This window comes from Alexandromys fortis, unplaced genomic scaffold (genome assembly GCF_014885135.2).
Source record: "Alexandromys fortis isolate MF-2015 unplaced genomic scaffold, M_Fortis_MF-2015_v1.1 scaffold_182, whole genome shotgun sequence".
NCBI classification, from domain to species: domain Eukaryota; kingdom Metazoa; phylum Chordata; class Mammalia; order Rodentia; family Cricetidae; genus Alexandromys; species Alexandromys fortis.
In genome coordinates this window covers 413,331-431,943 of record NW_026068068.1, presented here as the reverse complement: position 1 = coordinate 431,943, position 18,613 = coordinate 413,331, and the positions used below count along the sequence as shown (strand labels likewise).

The 18,613-nt window shown below is 42.4% G+C and overlaps 1 protein-coding gene across 3 annotated transcripts in view; it reads right to left on the bottom strand.

Annotated features, from left to right (window-relative positions):
- Positions 1 to 13,209, bottom strand: part of Ncapg2 (non-SMC condensin II complex subunit G2) — a 54,189-nt gene extending 40,980 nt beyond the window's left edge. The window contains exons 1-8 of one of the 3 annotated variants that reach the window (XM_050120863.1): positions 13,074 to 13,209; positions 12,044 to 12,170; positions 11,512 to 11,629; positions 6,834 to 7,022; positions 6,261 to 6,375; positions 4,294 to 4,448; positions 3,724 to 3,858; positions 654 to 748 (exon numbers count right to left, since the gene is read on the bottom strand). In XM_050120863.1, the coding sequence (XP_049976820.1) occupies positions 654 to 748; positions 3,724 to 3,858; positions 4,294 to 4,448; positions 6,261 to 6,375; positions 6,834 to 7,022; positions 11,512 to 11,589 (767 nt within the window). In that variant the 5' untranslated portion in view covers positions 11,590 to 11,629; positions 12,044 to 12,170; positions 13,074 to 13,209. Of the gene's footprint in view, positions 1 to 653; positions 749 to 3,723; positions 3,859 to 4,293; positions 4,449 to 6,260; positions 6,376 to 6,833; positions 7,023 to 11,511; positions 11,630 to 12,043; positions 12,171 to 12,690; positions 12,975 to 13,059 lie in introns of those variants that run through there. The other 2 variants (XM_050120862.1, XM_050120864.1) reach the window with 2 other exon arrangements.
- Positions 13,210 to 18,613: the final 5,404 nt, after the last annotated feature.

The window sequence follows — 18,613 nt, the reverse complement described above, 5'->3', positions numbered from 1 at the left end:
CTTTTTAAAATGAACAGAGTCAACAAAGTACCTAAGTAATGCACACAGCTGCTTGGCAGTTCTGACTGCTGAGTATAGGAAGTGGTAGGCTTTTCTTATTTACACCGCAGGGCTCCTCACAGCAACCACACCGGTCAGCCCACACCCAATTAGGTGGTGTACTCTATATTCAAAATGCCCCCTGAATACTAACAAAATGAACTTTGCTGTGAATAAGACAAAGCTCTAACTGACCAAAGAACCAGCACTGCTTTCTGTTCCAGCTACTCCAGAGACGGAGGTAGCCCAGGGACTGGAGATCAACATGGGCAGCAAGCACACCATTGTGGTGAAAGAAAAGAGGGGAACTAAAAAAACTACAAGTTAAAATCTCACTACTGAAAAATAATTTACTAGAGGAAAACAACTATCTAAAAATACAGTAGTATATCATGAGATATAACTTCTAAAGCTTCTAATATTTTAATGTAAACAGGGTGGTTTATAAACGGCTACAAATAGGAAGCTGAGCAATAAGAATACTGTGTATTGAGAGGTCAGACTGGGCTACACAGCAAAGCCTTATAATACACACACACACACACACACACACACACACACCTTTTAAAATAAGTCAAGAGACTCAAAGTCAGAACTAAACCTGTAGTACTTACTTTTGTAATCCAGACAATTGATTTTTAATGGTCTCATGGATCATTTTAATAAAGTCTATATTCCAACTGAAAAGAAAACTAAGAAATCTTCTTCCCTGTAGATGAAAAAGAGGATAAACTGGGTATGGTGGCACATACTTGTAATCCTGCCTACATGGGAGGCTGAGACAAAATATGACAAGATCAAGGTCAGCCTGGCAACATAGACATCATCTCAAATAACAAAGCTGCAACTAAATGAAACTCTTTTAATAGCATATATTGTTTAGTCCATCCAAAGCCAGCTACTGATAGAAGCCCATGTCATTATCACGTGGCATGCACAGGGGTTGAAGTGGGAAGTGCTACAGGTGGCACGGCTAACGGCAGAGACCCATGGGTCACAGACATTCCCCCATCGGAAGAGCAGCAGCTGCATGACTGAGCACCTGTCTTCAAGGACCTCAGATACACAGCTACACCGACCTTCACATGAGTTCATAAAACTTTCCATCTCATTATGATGGGTAGTTTATACTGTAAAACCAAAGAATGCCTGAAATCTTTGTTTGACCCCACGTTAAACTTCTTTATTCTCACCAACTTCCAAACAATCCTGGAGATGAAAGTGCAACCCTAATGCTTGTCATCTTCCCAACAGCGATGTTACCACACACATCCTGTACAGTCCTGTGCTGCTGCCACTTCACTCAAGACACACCCGAAGTCTGACAGGGCACCTGCTGTTAGAGACAGACTTTCCTGGTGAAGCCAAAGAAATTAGTGCTAATCACATAAGCCCTATAGGCTAGTGACTGGAGACTTCCATGGGACCAGACTTTCTACTCAGGGTTAAAACCCTGAAGAAACCTTCTCTACTGCTCCAGGAGAAATGGCTGCAGAAACTGTTACTTTAGGACACACGCAACCCAAACACCCTGCACCCCAGCAAGGGTATAGTCCAAACTCAATAACCATTGCATAGTGACCTCACATAATAGAACTATTCCCCAGAAACCACAATAATGTAAGATTATGTTTATTTACATTTAAAAAAAAAAACTGGCAAGAATGGAAATTGAATCTAGGGCCTCATGTATGCTAGTCAAGATCTCTACCACTTAGTTATAGCCCCAGCTCCAAGAATATTTCATATGAAGGCATACTTACAAAATACCATTTACAGTAAATATATACTAAATATAAAAAAAAATTGTTAAGACACATTCTTTTTTTTTCATGCTACGTTCTCTAGTACATGTACAATTTACACTGAAAGCACATCTCAACTAGAATTGGCCATTTGAATTGAACTTGCTCAGTTCACTTACGGGATTGGCCCACAATGGGCAGTACAAGAGGCCAGAAGCCCCTCAATAGATTTCTTGAATGGTAGAAAAAGAAATGAAGACTACTGTGTGATGGCAATTTTTGTGTATTTGCCAATTAAACGTAATTATGGGGCTGGGGGAGGCTCAGCAGTAGAGCACTTACCTAGCATGCATGAGGCTCTGGGTTCAATTCACAGCATACACACACTCTCTCCACCTTCATACTGGGTACTGTTTGGTCAACTTGATACAAGCTAGAGTCATCTGAGAGGAGGGAACCTCGATCAAGAAAATGTATTCATAAGACATGGGTATTTTCTTGAATAATGAATGATGTGAGAGGGACCAGGCCATTGTGGGTGGTGCTACTCATAGACATGTGGCCCTGAATGGTTTAAGAAAGCAGGCAGTGGAGGCAGAGGCAGCTGGATGGACTCTGAGTTCAAGGCTAGCCTAATCTACAAAGTGATTGCCAGGACAGCCAGGCACTCATGAGACAGAGAAACCCTGTCTCGGGGAAAAAAAAGAAAAAAAAAAAGAAAAGAAAAGAAAGAAAAAGAAAAGAAAAGAAGAGAAAAGGAAAGGAAAGGAAAGGAAAGGAAAGGAAAGGAAAGGAAAGAAAAGAAAAGAAAAGAAAAGAAAAGAAAAGAAAAGAAAAGAAAAGAAAAGAAAAGAAAGCAAGCAGGCAGGTTGAGGGGGCTTGATGGTATAAACTTTAATCCCAGCACTTAGGAGCCAGAAGCAGGAGGATCTCTATGAGTCTGAGGCTAGCTTGGTCTACATAGAGGGTTCCAGGCCATCCAGAGCCACACAGTGAGATTAAAAAAGAAAGAAGACATTTCAAGCACAATATTAAAATAACAATAACCTATGCTTAAGGCCAGGATAGTCAGGGCTACAAAAGAGTTTAGAAACCCTGTCTCAAAGAATAAAAACAACAACAAAAATGACCACAGGCTGAGCAAACCATGGGAAGAAATCCAGTAAACAGAATTCGGCCTGGTCTCTGCTTTAGTTCCTGCCTCTAGATTCCTGCTTTGAGTTTCTGCCCTGCCTAGAAGAGTTTTAAGATGAAATAAGTCCTTTCCTCCTTGAGTTGCTTTTGGACATGGTATTTTATCACAGTTAACAGAAACTCTGTGGAAGTAGAAAAGAGAGTAGTAGATCTCAACCACAGGGATGGGCTTTCTCACACTTACATATGTGTACATACGCCTGTGCACAAAGTCTGGCCCCATGACAGTCTCCAAGGAGTAACCATCTTTTCACCATGAAATGTTCATATATTATATGTATATAATACTATATATTATACAATATGTGTGTGTAAAATACTCACCTTAATTTAAAATGTAACTGTGGTTCCTCCAGTTCTCTACAACCCACCTATTTTCATCCAATTTAATGACAGAAATAAGCCAGGGTCAGGGAAGCATGTGCCCCATCAGGGCCATCCAGTTAAACTGGTGTGGAGTTCTATTTTGGGGGTGGGATGCTTTCAAGACAGGATTTCTCTGTACAGCAGTCCTGGCTGATCTGGAACTTGTTTTGTAGACCAGGCTTAGTCTTGATGTCTCAGAGATCTGCCTGTCTGTCTCTGCTCCCCACGTGCGCCACCATGTCCAGTTTAGCACGCAGCTCTTAATGGCTATGCTGGCTTTTCCACAAAACAGCACAGTATAAGCGGCAGCCACGTGAACTTGAGAAAACAATCCATTAACAGCCCACCAACAAGCCAAAAAGAAAAAAAACCAGCTTACCTCTTCCTTCTTGATGTAATTAACGTTTATGAAGCACTCGAGCAGCATGTCTTTAATGTCTCTGTTTTCCTCCAAATCATAACCAAAGCAGTACAAGGCCTGATGGATGCGCCACAGCCGACACACGTCTGCCCCCTGAGGAGGACAGGAGGGAGCAATGCAGCAGTGTCTCGGTCTTTCTTTCTTTTATGAACAGTAAAGTTCTATTTCAAGCTAAATATATATTTTATATCATAAATAATGAAGATTATAAGATCATAAAAAAGTAGGACATAGTGACAACCTGAAAAAATTTTCAGATACGACCTCTATACATCTTTTTTTTTTTTTTTAAATTTTCGAGACAAGGTTTCTCCGTAGCTTTTTTGGTTCCTGTCCGGGAACTAGCTCTTCTAGACCAGGCTGGCCTTGAACTCACAGAGATCCACCTGCCTCTGCCTCCTGAGTGCTGGGATTAAAGGTGTGCGCCACCACCGCCCAGTTTCTATACATCCTTTTAAGAAACACTCCTAAACTGGGAAGCTACAGACCCACCCCTCACTGAGTGTCTCCTGAAGGAAGCAAACACACCGTCTTAGTCTCCAGACTTCTCCTCAGCAGCATGACAAACGCAGTCTTCCCCATGTCCTCCTTGGCAGGCAGGCCCTTTTCCCACCATTTGACACACAGATCCTGAATAGAGTTCTGGAGTTTTTGTTCAGATTCGGGTAGTGCATATAAAATACCTAAAACACAGCACAAAGATTTTCTGTTATTAAGCAAATTATACCAATTCAGACTCAAAAGTGCAGAGTATTATGACCTGGCCCAAGGCCTTGCTACACAAACACTAGTTTAATTTGCCAGATAATTAATATTTATGGATTGGATTCCAATACTTAGTTTTAAAAAAGACTTACAAGTGTTATAAAAAAAAAAAAAGGGTACAAACTGGGCAGTGGTGGCACACACCTTTAATCCCAGCACTTGAAAGGCAGAAGCAAGGGGGATCTCTGTGAGTTCAAGGCCAGCCTGATCTATAGAGAGACAGCCAAATCTGTTAACACAAAAAAGGTTCATCTTGATGTCGTTACAACACCACCACCATGAACATAGGTTCTGACCACCAGTTCACCACAATCTCAGTGTACTGGCCTCAGGTTTGAGCTCAAAGGCAGAAAACAATCAAAGCAAATACAATCAATAAAGAAAATACTGATTTTAAAAACAGAAAGGCTCAATAATTATATTGCTAGAAATATGTCCATAATTACCCACAAAAGCTAAATACCATCATACAAATATAAAGCTCCTAAAGTAGCTGGAAGTCCGGAAGCAACTACAATGATAGTATTCATTTTACCAGCTGTCTGGGGACTATCAATAAGCTGGTACTAAAATTCACAGAGTACTTGAAAACTAATGTTTATACTGACTGGGGTAACAAGATAATCAGAGAAAAGGATACTATCAACTTGGAAAGATGGTCAGAGGGCTCTAGGGAGAAAAAGCAGGGGGAAAACAATATAATTCTATTTAGATTAAAAACATACAAGCCGGGCAGTGGTGGCACACGCCTTTAATCCCAGCACTAGGGAGGCAGAGGCAGGCGGACGAGGCCAGCCTGGTCCAGAAGAGCTAGTTCCAGGACAGGAACCAAAAAGCTACAGAGAAACCCTGTCTCGAAAATCCAAAAATAAATAAACAAACAAACAAACATACTAAAAGCCTGAGGTGGTGGCCCAGGACTTTTAATCCCAGCGCTCAGAAGGCAGAGTCCCGCAGACTCTCTGTGAGTTTAAGGCCAACCTGGCCTACAAAGCCAGTTCCAGGACAGTCAGGGCTGTTGCATAGAGAAACCCTATCTGGGAAAAAACAAAAACAAAAAACAAACAAAAAAATTTAATATAAAAAGAAAAAGAAACTACTAATTTCAAGAAATCAGACTAAAGCAGCATCCTAAAAATATAAAGATAACCGTGACACTGAGACTGAGAATTTGATAGGAAAATCTGTCCCAGGAAACTATACTCAAGTGAGCAAAGTACTCAAAAAATAGTTCTTTGAAATTCTTAAAACTGCTGTTATGTTTATAAAATAATTTTATGTAAATATTTTATAACCAGGTTTTTCATTAAATCAAACTAGTGTACCCATTTAATAATCACAGGTATACAGGCAGTTAAAAGTTAACAAGAGCTATGAGAATCACCGATGACTCCAGAGACCATGGTCATCCTCTAGGAAACATTCAAAGACAGACTCCCAGGCTCTGACGCAAGAGCACAAACTGAGAAATCAGCAGTCAGATGTGCCCTTCAAGAGCACTAGTTATTATTAGTTCTAGGAGTCCTGAAGACCCCGCAAATGACCGCAGTCAGCAACTCAGAGCCCTCATCAGCAGAGCTAACTCAATTCCTCTGGGGGTCCTAAGAAAAGAGAACGTGAGTGCCAAGGCATGCCTTTAAAGTTCTGTTTCAGATTGCCACACGCTCGTGAAAACAGGTGACTTCTTAAAAGATGTCATGTGAGTGCCCGCTACTGAACATGCCACTTACCATTTAATATAACAGCACACTCCAGGAGGGCCCCATAGTTCTCATGTTCATTTATTACAGATACAGAAGCGAGAATTACAGATGTAATTGCATGTATTATTTCTACGCTCTTTTTCTATAAATAAAACACAAGTGAGATAAAATAAGAAACACCCAACTTAAAAAAAATTGAATAGCTAATAAATTTCTAAAATGAAACCACCTCTAGCTTATTGTAAAAATCAGATTAAAATTAAATGTAAGTCAAGAGTCCTAAAAGAATCATAACACTGTGTAGCAGCACAGCAATAACAGGGCTGGTCAGCATGTAAAATTACAATGAACAGAACTGGCATATAACACATTTATTTCTTAACTTGAAAGTTCAATTATTCAAATCTGGCACGATGACTGCAAGCCTTTAATCCCAGCACTGAGGAGGCTGAAGCAGGTCATCTCTGAGTTCAAGGCCAGCTGAGTAAGGTGCGAGTTCCAGGCTGGCCAGGACTACAAACAAAGATCAATAATTCAAATAAACAATCTTTTCTTAACAGACAGTAAGGAGGAACGTTTTTATTTCTAAAAGACAAGTACCATCTTAGGACTGGGCTCTGATTCCATTCCATCTTCACCCTGGTCTTCCACTGTCTGCCACCCATCCACCGGGCTTTCTAACAACGTTTCTGTCAGTAAGTCCTTCAGCCTTTGCCATAATTCCTCTTTCTGTTTCCTTGATAATTCGTCTAGTAATTCACTTAAACTGAAAGGTTCAGAAGAATCTTTCTGTAAAATAAATTTAAAAAAATACAAAATATGAAAATTAGTTGTACTCTTTTCATACTTGTATTAATAGAAAAGTTTAAGTATTAAATTAGTTACATGTTTAAGCATTTGGTTAGTTTTCAAATCCTTTTCAAATGGGGAAAAAGAACAGGATTACCAAACAGAAAGCATCAAATCTCTCCTCTGCCTCTTCTTCCTTAGAGCTTTAAAGTTTAAAATTTCACCACCCACTTAAAAACCCCTAAAATCAATTAAAATGTCAACACCCCACCTCAGTTGTCAAGTATAGAAGTATGATGGAGGTAACGATGGCAACAGGAACAGCAACAAACAAAGGCTCAGATTCCCTTCTTCCATGTCTTTGTCCACATCATCTGCTCCTCAGCCCTACACAGCAGTCTCTGCCTGAGCCACTGAGTCCCTAGCACCTCTGACTTCTATTCTCACCTGGCCAGACTGCCAGGTCACTCTGACACAGTAAGAACAAGCACTGTCAACAAAGTGCAAAACCCAATAAAAGGCCTTTCCAGCAGCTGCTCTGAGACAGCCCAAGTTCAAGTACAGTAATAATATAGCCTAGAGAATTAAACCAGCATCAGTGAGGCTATATGGCAAGTTAATAACAGATCATTCATTAATAACACAGGCATGCTACAGAGCACCAATGAATAAGTACTAAAGAAATACAGAGTTCACAAATGACAAATTTATGGTCACCATAGTAACAGACTATGGAAAAAAGTATTCACAGATACAAAAACCAACAGAAGTGTGCCAAGGAACAGGTCATCTACAGTTATGGGTTTCCTCAGGTTGCCCATGGTTACAACGGGAAAGCAGGAAGCTACTACTGAACACCCACTTACTCACCCAATGACCCCCATATAACAGGGCTGTCCTGAGAGGTTGACACTGCTAAGTGGCTCCTACTGAAGAGGAGACACTAGATCTGGCTGGACTGGCTAATAGAAAAAAGAATAAAAAAGAGCCACCAACACCTTCAAACCTTCAGTACTGTGACAAGTACAGGAAGGCAGAGATATTGTCTAGAATTCTGGGTTAAAGAGCATTTAAGAGATGTGACAGCTACAGGCACAGCCTGATGCTGAGCTGGATCCTGGAGCAGGAAAAGTGACTATAGCTCACCTACTTATGTTTCAACAATTGACACAACATAAATAGGTACTGAAAATAATTGTTAAAGTGTCATCTTGAGGTTCTTAATGCAGTTATGTACAGTGGAATTTTATTCAGTTGTACAGAAAAATGAAGTTTGAAGGAAAATTGATAGATCTACAGAATACTGTGTAAATGAAGGTGACCCAGACTCATCACAAATTGTCTGCTCTTTCTCATATGCAGATTTTAATTTTAATGCTTATATGTGTTATGTATATAAGTGGGTGTGAAAGTGGGTATAGGCTGCTAAACTCCATAAAAGACCATGAAAGGGCAGAAAGTGGTACTGGGGGTAAGAGAGAGCACCACAAAAATACACATGTGAACTGCAAGCAGAAAGGCAGACACTGAGGGTGGGAGCATATGGGAAGAGAGCAGAGGGAAAAGTGGAGAGGAAAATTAAAAGTTAATGTGAAAAATACCATAATGAATTGCAAGTTTAAATAAAACTTTCAAAAAAAGTACAGGGCTGGGGAGACCCAAGTTTGGATGCCATGAACTCATCTAAAAGGCTGAACGTGGCAGCCTGACTCTACGACAAGAGATGAGAGGATCTCTGGAAACTCTTGGGTTAGCTAATGAGATCGTCTCAAACAAGAGATGGAAGACATCTCAAGACCTGAGACCCCGTGTGGCCTCCACATGTGTACCCCATGTTAAACGGATACACTCAAGTATACACAAGAATTCTAGATGTAGTTAGTGGTTACCAATTGCTGTATCTTTATCCTAGAATCATTGTTTCAGAACCATTTAACACAGTTGTAGGCATGTGACTCCAACCCCACATATCGGGGTGCATTTTCTAAAACAAAGATACTTTCTTAAAAGTGTAATCATTAGCTTCATCCCTCCCTACACCCACTGCACTGCACTCTACGTACTAATACTCCACATGTCTGAGGCTGGTTTGTCTGCTTCTTCTCTTGTCTGCTCTCTTGGTGTTTTCCCTTCCCACACATGAATGGTAGCGACTGTGAAAGCTGGCCACTTACTTCTATCAACTCCTAATCTTTCTCAAGGAAAGCATCATCCTTACTACAGCATTTGTGTTTCTCAGAGACTTACTGTGTGCAACTATGTTCTATTAGATTCCTGTCTTTAGTGTATCATAGGCAAAATATTTTAGGATTGTGCTTCCAGTTCTGTTTTCCCCAATAATCTCTGTGGGCTATTTGAGACAACTCAGGCTGTCCTTGAACCCACTATGTAGCCTAACAAGCTTCAATGAATGGTCCTTCTGCCTCAGTGTTCTGAGTGCTATAACTGCTACTATGCACCAACAGTGCTTGTGAGTAATGCACATATCAGAAAACAGCAACTCACTCAGAGGGCGAGACCCCACCAACAGGCCTCAAACTGATACATCTTTCCCTTAGGTCCTATCAGGTTAAACTACTGAAATTGCCATTACAGAAAATGACATTTCATAACACTCAAGTTGATGAGACCAGGCAAGGCACAATTCTAACATAAAATAACATAAATTTATTTAGTTTTACAAGTTTTGTGGTGATTGGTCACATTAAGTTATTAAGTATAAACTAAAAAACACTAATAAATATTTCACTAAGATATCTGCTAGCTGCCAAGCAACACCGCTGAGACTTCGCATTAGCAGGCTGCTAGAATGAAGGGACTTCAGAAGCACACATCCTCAGTAGGTCACTAGTATACCCTTGTGTGTGTACATCTGTGCACTTGTGTCAAGACCAGAAGAGCTCACTGACTGCATAGAATGCTCCCTATCAAGCTCTAGGGAATCCTCCTGCCTCCACCTCCCAATGCAGGGACTATAGCACGCCACATGGGACCTGGCCTTTTACACAGGTCCTAGAATCCAAACTCAGATCTCATGCTTATATGGCAAGCACTTTATAACCTGACTCATCTCCCACTCTCCACTTGCCTTTTAGTATCATTAACTTACTTCACCATCAGCTCAGATCATTGTAATTTTAGTTCAACTATGACATACAACTTACAACCATAGCCTTCTGGGCATTAATTATGCATGAATTACACTTCTAACACAAAGCAGACACACTTCTACTACAACAGACATATACACAATTATAAATTATATCTTGGTCCTAAAACCACTATGGTATGTCCTGTGAGTTTATGCCGTCGTATAAGAACATGTTATAAGATCATTCGTCTTATGAAGAAAAACAATTTCATAAATGTTGCCAGGAATAAATCCACTATTAGGTTCTTCTCTAATTCTGTGCATTTTAATTGTCACTATATAATCTTAATTAAGATAGGTCAAGCAAATTGGCTCAGGGCTCCTAGCACAAAGGCCCAACTAGCACTCTGGTCCCCTCACTGTACCTGTACCACACACCATTATATTCAAATTGTGCTGTTATGTCTGCAGTTAAGGCTTCCCGCTTCCACCGCAAATCCAGCACCAGTGTTAAGCAGCACTACTGTCTCCAGCTACCTGGCTTGGTCCCTCAACCTGCTCTGCACAAGCAGGCAGACGAGCATTTCCATAAGGGAATCTTTCTTCCCTCTTCTTATTGTCTTCTTTCCTAGTTTCCCCTCTACTCTATGGTTCCTCTCCTGTCTACATGCTGGCTACTCTCCGCATAGTGAACAAACTCTGAACTTCCTAAAATTGCAAAGAGGGTTTCTGCAGTCATCTGGACGAAAGGTGTCCCCCATAGGCATGGGTATTTGAACATTTGGTCCCCAGTCGGTGGCACTGTTTGGGAAGGTTTAAGTGATACAGCTTTGATGGAGGTAATATATCACTAAGGTCAGACTTTGAGATTACATATCCTGACCCACTTCTAGTTTGCTTGGACAAGCTTGCAGTTGTGGCTGTAAGCTCTCAGCTCCCTGCTCCTGCTGGTACTCCCCCCCCACCATGATGGACTCTTACCCTCTGGAACCATAAACTAAAAGTGAGCTCGTTTATATGTTGGTTTGGGTCATGGAGCTCTACCACAGCAACAGAAAAGCAATATACAGCTTCCCATCTCTGCTGCCTTTTCCTCTGCATCTATGGCTGCACTCTGGCCCTGCTGACCCTCTTCAGGTTAAAACACAATCTGCCTTCTCCAGTTCTCAGGGGCTCAATTCAATGAGCTCTTTAGCTAATTCCTCTTTATATTCTACTTTTTACCTCAGCCCAAAAGTGGGTCCATTTAATTCTAAAGAATTTACTTATCTTTCTAAAAATAAACACTCACCTCCCCACACAAGAACTCAATGGGAGAACTGTATTTCACTTAGGAACATGATCTTAGAATGTTAATTTCCAGAGTCAAAATGACAGTAAAAATAAAACACAACTTACATCAAGTTGAACGAACTGCAGAAACTCCTCAACCAGTTCCTTTGAAACCGCTTGGACAAATGTCTCCCGTTTTTCCATGACAGATGAAACTGTCTCTAAGGGAGCCCGTTTTACAACCCTGGTAGGAAATACAATCAGACCAGAACTTAAACGTGCAAATTTTCCCATAAGAGTTAATTTGATATGAACATTCAAGATTGAGAAATGTGTATACATCTATATAAGATGATCTCTAACAACATTCTGACACAAACTTATAATAATCTGAAAAAATATTTACTGACGATGTCATCAACAAAATATCTATATCATTACATTGTGATAAAGAACAAGAAATCTAAACTGCCTCGGAAATCTTCTCTTTTAAATGCTGGCTTGGGAAGACCTGACTTGTGCAACAGGTTCAAGCTGAGCCCCACAGCTGAATTCTTCAGACTCCTAAAGTGCTGTTCCTCTGAGAAGATCCCAACCAACAAATCCTGTCTTGTTTTTCAAGTGAGAATGAGAACCACAACAACAGCACTGAGGTCACCTGGGAACTTGTTAGAGGGTACATTCGAGCCTTGCTTCAGCAGCCTCCTCTTCACCCCTACAGGATAATGAGAGCTCAAGGGACCTTGCTCATTCTCCTTCCTGCATGAGATCTCCCAGGAAAACACCTGCCCAAAACATATCATATAAACTTAACAGTAGTTACAGCAAGGGATAGAACATATTTGCAATAGGACCTTAAAATTCTTATTAAATTTAAAAATCTCCTATGCTTTACAAATACAGGAATATGGAAAATTACTAGCAGTAATTATGGAGACAGTGAATCACAGTGACAATGTATTCCTATTTTAAAGTGAATAAAAGGAGAAAATAGCCTCAGTTTGACAACTCCTCACAACAGTAAATCTAAATACTGCCACTTCGTTACACGATTCAAATGACTGAACTGTGAACCATAACTTTTTTTCTGATGAATAAAATGGAGAAAGGCTGAGGACCAGTTTCCTAATTCTGGTTACTGTTCTTGTTTACACAAGTGTATTTGGCAACTTAGTCTGCCAAATAATGTCTACGGCTGCTAGACTTAAAAAATGCTACGCCATTTTTTGTCTCTTATTAGTTCAGAGCCAAGACCCTTCCTAGATCAGCCCTAGGTGTAGTTTTGAGGTGCCCCCTATGTCATACCAAGTACAAGTCCAGTCGTCCGCTGTGAGCGTCAGGTCCTGGTCTGAGGTCCTCTCTGGAGTTCTCTCTAGTCAGCCTCGAGTCTTTTTCTGAGAGATCTCTCTAGTCATACCCAGGTCTCCTTCCGGGGTCCTCCCTCGTCCGCACCCCGGTCCTAGTCAGCCCGGGTTCAAGGCTGAGCTCCTCCCTGGTGAGCCCCTGTCCTGGTCTAGGGTCCTTCGTAGTCTGCCCGGGTCCTGCTCGGCCCTCCCGCAGCACCTCTCCCACTCCACAAGCGTTCGAGACCGATGGCGGCCGCGGACTAGAGACCCGGACTCGTCGCGTCGCCCAGCCGCGGCCGCCCGCCGCCAGACAACCCAGTCAACTCACCGCGCAGTGCTCACCTCACCAGGGACCCATCGTTTCCCGCGCTCGGACCAGATTCAAACGCACCCGCGCGCCGCCCTGACGCGCCCGCCCCCCTCCCCGTCACCACTTGCCGCTCTCACGAGAACGGACGCTATCCCGGCGGCGACCAGGCTCCGCCCCCGCTGGCCAAGCACCGCCTCCTGGCAAGACTTGAGCCGCACCCGGAGTCTCTTCGCGCCCTAGGACGCGCACGCGCAAGACCATGCTCCGCCTTTGTCCCGCGCACGCACGCACGCACGCGCACGCACGCACACACACACACACACACACGCGCGCGCACACACACACACACACACACACACACGTCCGTTAGAGTGCTGACGTTACTTGCTGTTTCTTGCCCGCTTCCTGGCAAAAGATAGTGAAGCAGACGAGGGGAGAGAGAGGAAGAAGAGAACAGGGGCAGAGGAAGGAAAGAGAGGAGTACTAGGACAGAGAGAGAAGGAAATAGATGACCGAGGAGGACGAAGGGGTGTTTTATCTAAAAGGTTGGAACAACCTGTGAGATATTTGCCCTCTCCCCTCCCCCACTAGATTCTAGAAGACAGACGCTGGGTCATTCTCTCCCCTACAGACACAACTCAAGCCCTAACACACTCCAGGTTGTAGACCAGTCTTCTATAAGATTGTCTGAAGTCACCTCTGTTCTTAAAACCTTACAGTGTGGCTAAAGAAAAAGGGCAGAGTTAAAATTGGACCTCATCGCAAATAACTATAAAACAGACTAGAATAGTTAAAATTGACTAAAATAATGCCTTTGACCATGACAATATCTTTAATACTGGACCAACTATGAAGTGCACAGCCTAAGAATTTATTTCTTTTGGAGTTGCATAGGTTAGACCATTACCTGACTCAGATTCAAACAGTGGGAAGCACACGACGGCTCTGCAGTCTGACTCAGGACTCACAGCAGCCCTCTCCAAAGAACACCAATGCTATCATATCGGTTCCTTAAAAAATACTCTCAGAAATATTTTCTGTCATACAAAATTTGGAAGCACGTGTAGTAGCATAAGCCTGTAATCCCATCACTCAGGAAGCTGAGGCAGGATGCTAGCTAGCTCCAAGCCAGCCTTGGACACATACAAAGAACTTATCTTAAAACTAGCGAGGAACCAATAGAGTCCTATTCAAAGTGAGGTTTTAAAGCCATGCTGGACAAAACCTTCCAGTGCCGGGTGGCTATGAAGAGTTCTTGCCCTTTAAGAGAGCCCAGGAATGAACAAGACCCTGCCAGTGATGAGTCATTGATTCTGAGAAAGGCTGAAAACTTGTGGCTAATTAGGAAGTGATCATAGAAACATTTCTTTCCCTTTGGTGGTTTAGTGCTATACTATTTGTGAGAGTAAATTTCATACAGATAACAGACCTTCAGAGTACAAGAATTAAGGAAAAGCAGAACTGAAAGCTTCAGGCGGGCCCTTTAACTGGACTCAACACCCTCTGCGGTTCCCTTGCTGACCTGAGAGCTGAGCTATGCTCTGTGAACCCCTCAGGATGGAAGTGCTGGACTGTGGGAAAGAAACAGAAGTGAGGAAGACTGAGTCTCCTGGATGTGGCCACCCACTTCTCAGTTGAGCAGAACAGGGAGAGGCGAAAGATCTAAGTGGTGAGGTTCAAATGTGACCTCAAGAATAAGTCCTGTTCGTTCCTCTTCCAGGTTGTAATCCCCTTATATCCCTGACCTTTCTAGAAAGGTACTGGAAGGAACATAGTGTTGAGGAGCGGAAGCCTGCCCCCCACACTCCAAGTCTGACAGCCTTCACAGTGCTACAGCCACAGGCTTCTGAGAGGTACTAGATGATAATCTTCACCACCACTATATTTCCTTGAAAGAAATGCACACGGTATATTCGTGTGGGGAAAATGCTTTCCTACCACTAGGACAACTTCATCTTTTTTCACCTGCACTGCTCTCCCGTTTATGCCATCAGAGAACTGCTGCTCCATATTTAAAGCCTCCTGAGACACACAAACACTGAATTTGGATCTTTATCATTGTCTCCCGTGGGAACTCTGGCTTGACACAGAGTGCTGGAGATGCAGCTCAGTTGGTAGAGTATTTGCCTAGAATCAGTGAAATCCTGGCACCACTCCATAGCATCAAATAAGTTGGAAGTGATGGGGCACGCCTTTAATCACAGCAGGGGAACTAGAAGCTCAAAGTCAACCTTGGCTACAAAGTTAGTTCTCTGCGGCTTGGATCCTTGAGACTGTCTTTAAAAAAACCTATCACTGGCTCGTTTTTCAATTTTTTGCTCCTTCCTAAGTGCTTTAGCAACTTAAAAACCTTATTTACATGATAGTCTCAATCATCCTGAGCCTCTTGGCTCACAAAGACTATACCACAGAATCTAGCCAAGCCACCAGTCTTGGGTTCCTCCTCAGTTAACTTCTCTCTTAACTCTTTTGTGAGACAGACCTATCCAGTCCAGTGAATATCAAACACAATCTCTGTAATGCCTAGCTTCCACCATGATGCCTGTCTTTCCTCTATTGTCTTCTGGTATCTGATATCATGAGGACCACAAACAATAAAACCGAGTGTCCAGAATGAATCAGTTCATTGGAGGCTGATTTATCTCATAGTACTTCAAATACGAGAACTTTTATCTCTAGGAGGAAAAAATGTTTATGTTACTGAATTTCTCTACATCCACAGCACTCAGACTGAGCCTGTATGTGTTGGAGGAGAGGGCCCGCTTGTTTGTCCCGGCTGCCCGGATAGCTTATACCCGAAATAACCACACATCTTCCTTCCTGGGAGCCAGCTGCCCTCATGGCCTGCTGTGGTCTCAGGACCCACGGGACCTGCAGCATTTTACTTAAACCATTACAACCTCCATATAAGGACTGACCACCCAGGAGGTAGAACCAATAAAGGGCCCTCTGACTAGTCCTTTTTACTCAGAGACACTGTGTGAGCACAGAGCCATGGCCTAACAAACCATAGAAGTCCCTCACCACAAACACTACTTTCCCTTTCTTCCTTGGTCCTTGTCTTCAAGCTCACGTGCTGACTCCCTCATGGCCTGAGAGCAACTGACATCTTGCAACTGCGGCCACTCTCGGGGACTGTCTGAAGGCTCTCTTGCTTTATGGGGACTCCCAACTACTCTTCCTAGTTGTGGAATGGTGGACTGCCTCTCCTAGTCTCTCTTCTCAACTAATCTGGCTATGTGACCACCAGTTAAGAGTCGTTAGGGTGGTCGTTGGTCTCTTAATTCATGGTTGAATCCCCTTTCCCTTTCAGGATTAGAGCGTTTTCCTCACACTGCGACTACTTTCACTAGCTTGACCCTGGAGCCAAGCGTGTGGGCCAAGATGTAGTTCCTGCTGCACAACTGTGTCTTATGGCTGCTTCCTCTTTGCTGCCCCTCCTCACATGCCCCTCCTGGGGTCCATCATGAATGATGCCCCTTCCCAAGCGGGGAAGCTTTTACCTGTTTACCCTTGCCCAGCTGCAGACATTTAACTAGAACTTGCGCTACATGTGGCGATTGGCCCCATTGGGAACTCTGAATAAGGCAGGCATAAACCCCAGAGGGGATGGGTGCCAGTGCACTTTGCCAGACAGATGTCACCCATTATTCCCCCTTTGGCATGCTTAAACATATATGTGTAATTATTGGCACCCATTCATCTTTTGTGTGTGCTTTGGCCCAAACAGGGGAGCAGGCCACACAAGCTATTAAGGTACTAAAGACAGCCATGTAGGTTATGAGGGAACCCCGGGCGATAAAAACTGACAGTGGTCCAGGATATGCCTCTCAAACCTTTAAGGACTTCTTACAGAGCTGGAAAATCAGACCCACAACAGGGATTCCCTATAATCCCCAAGGCCAGGTTATTTTGGAAAGAATAAACCACTCCCTAAAAGGAGATCTGGCCAAGGTCTCCTCAGAAAATAAAAAGGATCCTCACCAAGTCTTGGTGGAAGTCCTCTTTGAAAAAAGAATTTCTTGGCCTTTGATGAGGAGGGCCTTAGTTCTCCTATAAACACTTGTAGAGTGCGTGTCTGCTCTCTTTCCGGTTGCCGGATTCGGTTTCTGTTCTCCGTTCAAGCGGAGGATTCTGATTTGTGAGTTTACCACTAAATAAATAACCATCTATTTCTCTGTGATGAGCTAGTGTGGGATTTCTTAAGCGTCCTTCCACGTTTGGCGCCCACATGGACGGCCTAATGGCCAAGCCGGTCCACGGGGTCCACGGACCAGACAGTCTCCCCACCCAGCTTGCCTTGGCTTTTTTTTTTTTTTTTTTTTTTTTTTTTTTTAGAATCCCCACCACAGCAGAGTTTACTACGTGTGGCAACTTGGAAATTTCCCAAGCACACGTACAACTGCTGCATTCCCTGGAGCCGTTCCTTGCTGTGAGGTTCCTTGCTGTGTGGCGACTTCTACAGCTTCCCATTTCTGCTCCCTGCCCATGAGTTCTGGTTTTCTTGCTCCATGTATGGAATTGATTTAATTGCTTTTAATTTGTCAAGCAAAGCATATTTCTCAGTATTTAACCAGTACCAATGCAGAAAACTAAAGCGGCTCAGAAACTAATGCGGCCCAGAACCATTCCTGTCGCCACCAGTTGCATTGCTTCTGCTCGCAACTCTGTAACCATGACATCTGCAGGACAATAAAGATTACAGTTTACTGGATCACATAACAGGTAATTAATATATCAATATTGCAGAATACATTAATATTGCAACTTTTAGTAACTTTTTTGCTAATAGTATGGATTGTTTATGTGAGGCTTATATGGTTATAGGAAATACTTCAATTTATTGGGTATTGGGATGCAGTTTTCTTCTTCATATTCTGTCATTAAGAAAGAATATGGCACTTTTAGGAATGATACAATCTTTACAGACTAATAATGAATGAACAGCCAGTTGACAGGATTAATGCCATCAAAAATCAAAAGGTGCCTGAAAAATTAATACTATTAAAAAGGATAACATTAATTTGATAGACAAAATTGAATCTCCATTTAATTTGATGTTAGCTGTTAGCTTACTGTATATTGCTTTTATTATATTTAGATATGATCCTTGTATCCCTAATCTCTCCAATACCTTTATCATGAAGGTGTGTTGAATTTTATCAAATGCTTTTTCAGCATCTAATGAAATGATCATATGTTTTTTTCTTTCAGTTTATTTATATGATGGATTACATTGATAGATTTTCATATGTTGGAACCAGCCCTGCATCTCTGGGATGAAGCCTGTTTGATCATAATGGATGATTTTTTGATGTGTTCTTGAATTCGGTTTGCCAGTATTTTATTGATAACTTTTGCATCAATGTTCATGAATAAGATTGATCTGTAATTATCTTTCTTGGTTGAGTCTTTGTGCGGTTCTGGTATCAGGGTAACCATAGCTTCATAAAAAGAGTTTGGCAATGACCCTTCTGTTTCTATTATGTGGAACACATTGAGGAGTATAGGTATTAGCTCTTCTTGAAAGTTCTGGCACAATTCTGCACTAAAACCATCCAGTCCAGGTCTT